The sequence below is a fragment of the Micropterus dolomieu genome, linkage group LG10, assembly GCF_021292245.1.
Source record: "Micropterus dolomieu isolate WLL.071019.BEF.003 ecotype Adirondacks linkage group LG10, ASM2129224v1, whole genome shotgun sequence".
NCBI lineage: Eukaryota > Metazoa > Chordata > Actinopteri > Centrarchiformes > Centrarchidae > Micropterus > Micropterus dolomieu.
In genome coordinates this window covers 19,723,459-19,732,653 of record NC_060159.1, presented here as the reverse complement: position 1 = coordinate 19,732,653, position 9,195 = coordinate 19,723,459, and the positions used below count along the sequence as shown (strand labels likewise).

At 39.5% G+C, this 9,195-nt stretch overlaps 1 protein-coding gene across 2 annotated transcripts; it reads right to left on the bottom strand.

The window, feature by feature from the left end:
- Positions 1-1,167: 1,167 nt before the first annotated feature.
- cnr1 (cannabinoid receptor 1) lies at positions 1,168-5,899 on the bottom strand. 2 transcript variants are annotated; one of them, XM_046061434.1, is made up of 2 exons: positions 5,145-5,899; positions 1,168-4,261 (listed from the first exon to the last, which is right to left on the bottom strand). In XM_046061434.1, exon 2 carries the CDS (start codon positions 4,214-4,216, stop codon positions 2,807-2,809), a length of 1,410 nt encoding a protein of 469 aa, XP_045917390.1. In that variant the 5' UTR covers positions 4,217-4,261; positions 5,145-5,899; the 3' UTR covers positions 1,168-2,806. The 2 variants fall into 2 exon arrangements, with proteins under 2 accessions (XP_045917390.1, XP_045917391.1); XM_046061435.1 differs by having other exon boundaries at positions 5,150-5,899.
- Between the last annotated feature and the right edge of the window lie 3,296 nt (positions 5,900-9,195).

Sequence of the window (9,195 nt, the reverse complement as noted above, 5' to 3'; positions counted from 1 at the left end):
AAATGACTTAATAGACAAGTACTTGGACTTCAGATCTTACTCCGGCTGCAAAACCCTGCCTGGCTTGTATGTTTCTATTAGAAACTGTCCCACCTCTTTCACACACACAAAAGTTTGAGACATGTCTCTTCCATCAATACCACTTCCTCAATCACCCCTGTCACACACATATTTTGAACTGTACAAAAATGTAGGAGGATATGTGGGCCACTGGTATTTCAACACGTTCAACATGTTCTCCTGCTAAAATAAAGCATTTATGTCCATTATAATAAAGAACTTCACTACTACTGCCATTATACAGCAGAATAAAGCTGTAATTTTACCAAATCTATTGGATAATGAAAATGATCATTTTTATTATATTTATTATATATTTTGAGTTTGTCCTCAACTATTCGTACGATATAAAAATATCAGAAGATCACAATTTCCTAGAGCCTAAAGTGACGTCTTCAAATTGCTTAAGTTTAACCAAACAATCCAAAACCCCAAAGATTTTCAGTTTCCCATCACATAAGACAAAGAAAACTAGTATTTTTTGCTTGAATAATGAATTAAACCATTATAAAAGTAGCCGCTGATTAATCAACTAATTGATAAATCGAGTAACAGTATTGGCTCTAGTCCCAAACTGTGTTTATTCATTTATTTAGCTGTTGTATTCAACCCCTTTAATGCAGCCATTCACACATGGTCGAGTAAACTTGCCTCATGACTTTTCTTAGTTTGGAGTACTTGGTAGGCTTAATGAACAAAATCCTGTTCACAATCTGTGAGAACAGATGTTGCAATTTCCCATACCCCCTGAGCCAAGAGTTGATAAGAGCAGAGCAGGTGTTGCTTTCTGGGATGCTGTGGCAGCCATTTTCTTGCAAACTGTCACTTTAAGGGTTACAAGAAGGAACCACAGTAATACTAACAAAGCCTAAAATAAATGTAATGCCCTCTTTCCTCAGAGAGGCTGCCACTATTGACAATGTGCTGTTCCACAAGGGGGCACTAAAACATCATTGATGGCTTTGAGTTGCCATCAGCTCTGGGCTTGGGTTCATCTCTCAGCGCCTGTTCCTCTTGATTCAGGGATTGTTGGATGAATTACGCAAAATGAGCTGTGACCTCCTGTTTCCCACTATCAAAGAATCAATCAAATAACTGCAGGCAAAATGACAACCAGCTGCGACTTTATTTAAAAGTTTGAAAACAGCAATACTAAAAGCACTTGACTGAAATGTGGTTTCTAAGTCATAGATTTCTCATTATGCCACCACTGTACAGAAGCCACTTGACAGTTGACATTTTGATCTTCAATACTCAATAATACAAGAGGCAGCAAAGCATACTGATTAACAGCTGTCTGGATAACTTTACACCAAGATAAACGTCTACAGAACAATTGTGCTGTGAGATTTCTAGATTAAAAGTACTACATCACATGTTCTTAGATTCTTTTGTATGGTCTGTTGTCGATTCTCCACACAATGCATACACACAGACTTCCATTCAAGTTACCAGCTAATGAAAAGACTCCTGTTTCTTTGTTTAGATAAGTAAAATTAACAGCAGACATATTTTTATTTAGAGTTACGCCAAATACTTCACTAGGCCTGTGCATGGGTTGCTTTTATTTTCCAAAATGATGCCCCGCTGCAACAGTAGCACTAAAACAACTCACTGCAATGATCAAAAGACTTGGGGTTGGAAACATATCACCAAGTCACAAGGTATCACACACATACAAGGCTGAATCCAGTAAAATCATACATTTGTTGAAAGCAGCAATAGTCGGAAACCACTTCAGTTTGTTACAGTAGTGACCAGCACACTGTGTCCAAATTCAGTTTTGAGAGTTCAAGCTTTTGCCCGAAGCTTGCTGTTATTGTTGTTGTGTTGTGTTAGCTATACAGCTGAATGGGTCCATTTGAACACTTTACTTAGCAAGAAAACACTGTACAGTTGTTAGGTATACACTTGAACAAAGACACGTTACTCTACAGGTCTAACAGCTAGCGAGTAAAGAAATGGACAACAGGTACAACCGCCACAGAAAATGCCATTTCAGATATGAAATACTCAAAAGCTGTGAATTCATTTACTTCCATCTCATTTGAGTTTAATTGTGATGGTGATAAATATGCAGTAGTTGTTTTTTTTAATCTTGAGCATGAATCACCCCTCATTTCACTAAATCTCTTCACACATTTGCCACTCACCGAGTGTTGTCAGATGAAGTACAAAAGCGACATGTTAAATGGATTATTAGGATTTTTTTATATATAATTTCCTCAGAGAAATGTCTTTATGCGTGTCAGTTGCATCTACATGAAGCCTGTAGAAAGTCATGGTGCGGAAATGTGTTATATTAATGGTGCAAGACACATGTTAGTTAAGTTTAAATTACACAGAAAAACATCTCCAATTAACAATGTCAGTAGCCCCTTATCCCATAAATGAAGATATATTGGTTTCAAAACCTGAATTCACAGTACAAAAATATAATATGCCTCCACTAACTGGATATCATGAAGTCTATGGTAAACAGCAGACTTATGATAGTCTTTGATAATCCTTTCAAATCTTGAGTCCTTTCTATGAACTTGCAATACCATTTGGCACTTTGGCACACTATGTGCTCACACAATGACACAAAATAATGCACCCACTAAAAGCGTCTATGTGAGAATGTAAGTCAATACTTTGAGTAGAGGATTTTTTTTCTCTGGAATACCTAACTTCTGCTTTATTGTGTTGAATGGCATTGTTTGAGAGAAGATGACATTTACACAGTTTCCCCTGTGACGGCCAATTAGACAGCCTCTGCAGAAGTTTCAGTGGACACAGACATCGTTACTTTGGCTATTTTCACAGTGGTCTTCACGCAGCTCTCTGCAGCCCTGTTGGCAGAAATGTTGGCATTTCTGTTCTGGCAGTCTGACTCGAGGCTATTGTCCAACTGCTGGGCATTGCCCCTGCAGGCACGGCAGGAGCTGAGGAAGGCGTGCCGCAGGTCCTTGCTCCTCAAAGCGTAAATGATTGGGTTGACAGTGGAGTTGAGCAGACAGAGCATGCTGCAGAATGCAAATACTGTCTTGATGTCATCGTCCATCTTCCAGAAGAGGTCATAAACCATGATGGCGAGCAATGGGCCCCAGCAGATGACCAGCACCACCAGGATAAGAACTAGGGTCTTTGCCAGACGGATGTCCATGCGTGCCTGCTCGGGGCGTGTGGTCTGCACTTTAGTCCCATCTGCTGAGTAAACAACAAGGCTCTTCTGCGAGGTGCGGCTCAGCATTCGTACAGCATGGTGGTGTGCCTTCCAGAGAATATATATGTAGGCGTAGATAATGAAAAGAACCAGCACACTGGTTACACCGATCCAGAACAACAGGTAGTTCTCATCAATCAGAGGGAATATGTCTGAGCAAACAGAATTGAGACGTTTACAGTTCCATCCCAGCAGGGGAAGCGCTGCGATGACGATGGAGATGGTCCACATCACAATAAAAGCAATGACAGCCTTGGTCCGTGTCACGATACGCCTGTAGGCGAGAGGCCGGTGTATGGAGATGTAGCGGTCAATGGCAGTGAGGAAAAGGCTCCCCACAGATGCCGTATATGACGCCGTGACTCCACCCAGCTTGAAGAGAAAAACATTTGGGCCGTCCTTCCTATGGAAAACATGGAAGTCCAGAAAGCTGTAGACAAATATGACACTTCCCAGAAGGTCAGCCACAGCCAGACTGCCAATGAAGTGGTAGGACGGCCTGCAGCGGAGGGTGCGGGACTGAAAGATGACGCAGAGCACCACCAGGTTCTCCAGCACCGTGAAGGTACCCAGAGTCAGAGACATCACAGCCACCGCCAGCTGCTGGCTGGGGGTCAGGATCATGAAACACTCCATGTCCATAAAGTTCTCCCCACATTGTATGTTGTTAGTCTCATCTCTGAACGTGCTCCTGTTGCCAAACAAGTCTGTGGCATTAGTAGGGTAGAAGGGGATGCCCTTGAGGATGAGCTCCTCGTCTGCAGGTACCTTGTTTGGGAAGGAGTTGCTGCGGAAAGCGGATAAGGGCTTCTGCAGAGAGAAACTGCCCTTGAAGTCTACATCATTGAGGGGGTCGTCGTAGTTGGCATCATTGGAGCCCAGATACTGTAAACCAGATGTAATAGTCCGGAAGGTGGTGTCCGCCACATCCTCCAGCACAGATTTCATGGCTGTGTCTGAGGGTAATACTGCAGTGTATGACGCCTGGACAACCTACAAATTGATGACAAAAATTTCAGACATGTTTTAAAAACCTAAAAAATAATCCAATCCATATTTTGATCGCAGTATCTGCCTCAGTGCAATGTTTGATTCCACACCTTTGATTTAAAAATGTCTTTAAGAGGAGATAACCTTCACATTATGCAAATATTTCTTGTTGCAAATATTTTGAAATATTTGGAATCTTTGATAGTTTTGTGCAACTGTATGTGTGTTTATACATTTTAAAGAGTTGCTGGATTAGGGCATAAACCACATCTGATCTTTGAGAGCTGGTGCATGAATACTATACCATGCAACCGACACCTATCAACATGCATAAAATGATTAATCTGTGTGTGCTTACTTTTCAAAACAGAAAACCAACTTAAAATACAAGACACATTAGGCTGAAAATAAAAAAATGCCTCTTTTTTTCTATGAGGTGCAGAAGCAGACAAAGAATGCAATTCCTCTACACCTGTACAGACTGGAACACTATTGCAAAACAGTTACACTCTAATTACCTCTAAAACCATATAACAGATACTGTACGCTAAAATTTCATACTAGTCTAATTTGCTGTACTAACAAGAGGTATTTAACAGCGGCATAGGCTATATGCTATTGCACAATTTAGATGTATGCAGAATTTGCAATGTCATTTTAATATTAGGCTCTTTAGAAAGTCTAATAACCGATGCAGAAGTGTAGATTTGTCGTTAATCTGGTTCAAGAAGCACAAATGTATTCAGGAATCTACACAATAAAAAAAAGAACAAAGGGCTGATACTTCCATGCTGGGACACAAAACATTTAAACTACTAGTATAAGCGGGAAAACAATGTTGAAAGCCGTAATTAAACATTTCACAGAAGAAAAGTTCTTTTTTTACCTTACATAATGTTTTTCCAAGTGCGCACAATGTCCCTTTATCACCGCGCGTTAATCCAAGTCAGAAGCGCATCATCCAACCAACACAGATTTTACATACAAGGAGAAGCAAGCAGCGTGCATGTGTTAGAATAAAACTACCATTATCGTGACAGTCACAAATGTCTTTGTCAAAATATGTGACATAAGTTTATCTAATGTCTAAAGCCTAGATGTGTCTTGTCGCTCTTGGAGTGCGCTCCTGCTTTGTGAATGCAGGTTGCTGCTGCTGCTGCTCCAGCGTCTCTCCGCTCTTTTTCTCTGTGTATTCACACTTATGAAGCCTCGCTCCTACAAGCCCAGTCACGTGTTTCCATATAGCTTCATCTGCCCAACCCATGAAGCTGTCAAGTGCTCTGCATAGGAACAAGGGAGAGGACAGTGGTGGAGGAGGTGGAGGGGGCTTATAAGAAAAGGATCTGGTTTGAATTCCTAAAGCTCCTCTTAGTAGACGATGTGCTTGGACAAAGAAACAACACAAAGCACACAGCAAATAAATTAAGAACAGCTTGGAATTGTTACAGAATAACTGTCTTATCTTACTAATTCATGACAAACAACAATTTCCACAGGAACAAAAAGCTGCATTTGCAACGCAACTTTTTAATAGTAGCACACTGAGCAGGCATTCAAAGACAGATAGAGGTTGCAGACTTCATTGATAGTCAGTGCATGTCTGTTTATTGTGTGAATAATTATACAAAATTGAGAATTGAGAATCTTAAAAAAACAGAGAGCAGACATCATTTTGTTGTTGGCTGAGCTGAAGCCAGCCATCCTCATGTCTTCCCCACCCTTTAATAGTTATTTTTACCTTTTACCTATCAAGTTGTTTACTTTCATGATATTTTAAAACTATTTTGAGTATTTAAAAGTGAGTCAGAGTTTGTATTTGGATGAAAATGCAAAAGAATAGGTATATATTAGGAGCCAAATACTTTATTTATACACTTAGAAATAAAACTCAGAGCGGCTGACTGGTGATGTGACAACACAAGATGATTCATACACATTTTATTATGTTTGTTTTTTTGTACACTTCACAGTCCTCCTGATGTCCCTTGGCCTCAGGATTTACCAGCTAGTTAATAGCACATTCAATCAGATCACACACCACCAAATGAACAAGTCAGATCATGAATCACAATAACAAAGATGAGAACTTTGCTTGGCCTTAATAAAAACAGGATCAATTCACTGATTATGTATGATTTAATTTCCATTTATTCATTTGTCCCTATCCATGCAAACATTTTTGTGTTGTTTTTTCCTTCCTCTTCTTCTTCACACAATGGCAGACTTGGTGGGACAGGCCAAGGAGGCAGCAGCTGAGTGGTTGCATTGTTGTAGATAAAATCAGAATAGATTCATTAATGGGACATTTTGCGGCAACAGATTGCCTCAGCAGACAGAACATGAAAACCTTGTGTCAGGACCAAAATGAGGCTATGGCACTGTTACCATTACAGGTGTAATTATTAATATCGCTCAGCCAGTGCTGCCGTCTCTGTCTGAAAATGAACAAAATGTTCTTCTTCACAAAATGTTCTACTTCACAAAATGAGAATACATTTGGTGTCAGCGAGAGAAATTTCCAAAAAAACATAGATGTTGAGGAGCTTACAGGTTAATTTTTCTGTGGATTTATCTCTCTTTTTTGGCAAAACTGACTGCTGGCATGTTGTCAGTCTAAGCAGATGAGTTACTTGTACATCTTCTCCAAGCTGATTCTCATCAATCTTTAGGCAAACTGATAATGAAGACATTATTTACAGTCATGATCTGCTGGACTAGATAGGCTATAGATAAAAGCTGAGCTCTGCACACTGATTCAAACCTTACAGCGCCCCTCATCCTTGTTGATAACTGATTAGCTCGAGCAGAGTAACTGGCAGAACAATGCCTTGTTGGAAAACATCAAAGGGCTGAGAGGAGGGAAACACCGCTTTACTTCCTCTGCTCAGGGTTTCTGGGATTGAGGCTTGAAGTAATGATCTTCCAGTTTTCCTCTTAAATCCTGGAAGCTGCACTTTCACTGTTGGAGAGCAACTGTGTGTGACGTTTCAGTGCATTCCTGGAATAATGTTTTGATCACGTGTTGTAGTTAACGTTTTCATAATTTTTACTTTCAACACTGCATGTCAACTTCCGGGTTTTGTTTAATATATTTCTGTATTTCTGGGAATATCTACAGAAGTTTCATGAAGCTGTTTCATGCATGTTTACCATGTTTGACATCAAGTACATCAAGATGGGGTTGTAATCAGTTTTTCATAAATCGAAGAGTTGGACAAACTGAAATGTTGATCTGATGGTCCTAGGCTCAGGGGATGGCTGAAGATTTACAATTCATCGTGTGGGAGACATAAACGTATCTAAGTTTGTGCCATTTCATCAAGTAGATGTTAAGCTATCTGGCTGGATAAGTGAACATTTTGACTGGCTGGGGTCACTGGATGGGGATCACCACAGTAATTAGGACATTTTCATGGCACTCCATCGTAGTTGTTGAGATTTTTCAGTCTAGTGCTGGGCTGAATGACCGACCAACTGACTAACATTACCATCCCAAAACAAGATCTAGAAATGGAAGGTAGGCTACATCAGCTACTGTATATTTTTACAGTGGCAGATTTCATGTAAGCTTGATTTATATATTGACAACATGCTGAAATGTGCAGTTTTTTCTTTGTAATTTCTACAGAATGCATAATTAAGAATTTACATCCAGTTGATTGACAACTGGCAGCAGCCAAATATGTCTCTGTGAGACCAATGTCTCTGAAGCCTGCATACCCACAATCCTCCCTGTCACCCGTGGGCAAAGTAATTGATTGTCTTTTATGTTTGCTTAGACATGCAGCGCCTATAAATATAACATACATCTACCATAAAACAGCTGCAAGCATGGTGTAGAATGAAACATCAGTCATACTCTAAACATAAAGAAACTGATATAGCAAATAGTAAATATTCCAGAAAAAATGAAAAACATAATATGAATTTCATAAGCTTATTTATATTCTGCTTCCAGCTACTGAGAATTTGTAATATGCACTACATGGAACAGTTAGACTTTAGGCAGCAGGGTGGCTTGCCAAACTGACTGGTGTACTGTGACAGTTTTTCTGACTTGGTTGATAATAAAATTAGCAAGAAAATAATTTCCCACATTGGCATGCTAACCTGTGAGTGAGCAATGAGTGATGGCTCAAGCAAAGCTCATGGCCATCTGCGTTTCAGTTGTGGTACATAACATTTTGTCCTCCAGTGACTCACTTTGAGTCCATGGATCAGAGAAATGTGCTCGGGGGGACTGCAGTTTTGCAGTCAGAGGAAGGAAGTCTTATCTTATCTGTATTCCAGTTGTAATTAGACTAACTGCTAAATGATCAGTGCTAAATGTCAGACTCCCCAGTTTAGGTCTGTTTGGTACACTTTACTACTATTTGAGCATATTAATATGCATAGATATAAAATTACCTCCATAATCAAACAAAAATTAATTTCTGAACATGTCACCAACATCACTGTGTAAGTCACATATGTCAACATTAAGTTTCAGGAGCCCTTGCACCAGCTGTTTGTAAGTTACAACATAGCTGTAGTAGTAACTGCCAGGTGTAACTGTCGCCTAGCTAACTTAACTAACTAACTGACAGGCTGTCACCCTGTGTGCAAATGGTGGGGATGTAAGGGATTAGATGATAAAAACTTTTTAAACGGTCTTCAGGTTACGGGTGGGATGGGTATGAGGTATGAGATGTTAAGTTAAATTGCCTTGTTGTTTTGATTCTGCAAAGTTTTTTAACGTAGAAACAAGATGTCAAGAATTTGTTAAAGTTTGGCCTACTAATCGACACATACACATTTTTGGATCATTTTATAATAGGTTTTTTTTTTTTACTTAAGTTACTTTTTTTGGACAATGCACATTTGTTTCTGCATTTTTTATTTATTTTTTTATTGCATTTCATATTTTGTTATTGTGCAAATAAACCTTAAAGCATTTT